The sequence below is a fragment of the Propithecus coquereli genome, unplaced genomic scaffold, assembly GCF_000956105.1.
Source record: "Propithecus coquereli isolate 6110/MARCELLA unplaced genomic scaffold, Pcoq_1.0 Scaffold746, whole genome shotgun sequence".
Classification (NCBI taxonomy): domain Eukaryota; kingdom Metazoa; phylum Chordata; class Mammalia; order Primates; family Indriidae; genus Propithecus; species Propithecus coquereli.
Window position 1 is genome coordinate 234,542 of NW_012153574.1, and position 1,527 is coordinate 236,068.

The 1,527-nt window shown below is 50.7% G+C and overlaps 1 protein-coding gene across 1 annotated transcript in view; it reads left to right on the forward strand.

Annotated features, from left to right (window-relative positions):
• Positions 1–1,527, forward strand: part of LOC105824503 (kelch repeat and BTB domain-containing protein 12-like) — a 27,471-nt gene that overhangs the window by 18,032 nt on the left and 7,912 nt on the right. The window contains 2 exon segments of the mRNA XM_012661955.1: positions 637–693; positions 1,272–1,392. Coding sequence (XP_012517409.1) covers positions 637–693; positions 1,272–1,392 — 178 coding nt within the window.

Consider the following 1,527-nt stretch of genomic DNA (forward strand, 5'->3'; position numbering starts at 1 on the left):
CTGCTACAGAAAATGTCAGTGTCTGGTTTTCAAGGTTTTAAATCCTATTTTTATGAATCATAAAATAGAAAAATGAATCAAACGCAGACTCCTGTTAGTAAGATCTTGAGAAAGGTAGGACATTCTGGGCTCCACCTTATTAAAATTTAATCATATGAGCCCTCAGCGAGTGCCTCTATTATTAAATACTGATTTAAGTATGGTACCAGGGGTTCTGTCTTTGAAGAAAATGCTCGTGTGTAAGATAGACCAGCAAGTACGTCAGCTCTCCTGCTGTTAGTTACGCTTTCTGAATAAATTACGCTTGCTTTGCAAATGAAAATGTACATTCATAAATGCACTCTGGATTTCCATGGAGTGTTTTTTGAAATTCAGACTGCACTCAGAAGTTGCTTCCGCTCGATAGGTCAGGCAAAGCCAAATATAGAAAGTGAGCCCGAGTCTATTTGCGGTGGCATCGAGACCTCTCTGGAGCTGGCCCCAGCCGGCCTCTGCCGCCCCAGCCCCTCCCCGAGGCCCGCCCGGCCTCAGCTCCAGCCCAGGGCAGGCGGGGTCAGTTCTAGAAGGTGCCGGCCTCCCCAGCTCCTGCACCCCGTCCACACCTAGCAGGAATCCCGTCTGCTCCTCCCCGCTCAGGCGAACCGCGCGGGGTCCCTGCAGCACGCTGCCGTGCGGGTGTCACCCGCGTCGCAGGTACGCGCAGACCGCCCCAGGGAGAGACCCTGCCGTCCCCGCTCTGCGTCTGCTCTGGACGCCAGCCCAGCGCCTGGCCGTACGTCACGGACTCGTGAATATCTGTTCACCGGATGCGGTCTTCTCGTCTCCGTAGCCTGTCCCGTTCTTCCGTCATGCGAAGAGTCACAGGTCTCGTGCAGAATGTTCTAGAATAGACTTTTCGTTTCCCCGTCTAGGGAGACGGCTGACGTTAAGTCTTCCCACACAGCTGACGTCCTGTGTCACTCTCTGTAAGAAACCGTTTCGTGCCTCATTGGTTTACTGAAAACATAACGGCGTTGTGTGCGTCTGACTCTCAGCTTGAACGCCGTTAACGGGTAATGAAGGGGAAAGTTACATAGAAGGTTCCGGTTATTACAGCAAATGCATTTCAGAGATCACTTCTGCGGTGAATTATTTTATGAGATGAGAGGACCCAGTTTCATTGCGGGAAGATTCTACCCTTTTCTTTCTTTCGATAAAATGCTAAGCAATTTTTTACGGAAATTGTAAGGGTTTGGCAGATTTCCTGGCCCTTGGCCCTGGCAAATTCCGAGTTGCTGGAGCGGAAGCAGGACCTACGGACCCGAATTGTAGGAAGAAACATCCGGGCGATTCTGGGGTGCATCGTCATAGGACAGCACGTTGCAAAACACAAATATGGCGAGGAAAGCGGAAGTAGCATATGCTCAGAATATTTACTAAGCGTGTGTTACACAAGCTCGTCCATGGGATGGCCTGATTCACAGGAGACGCAGAGATGAACGGCTGAGACAGGGTCTCCTCCCCTAAACAGTAACACGGTATCCTTGA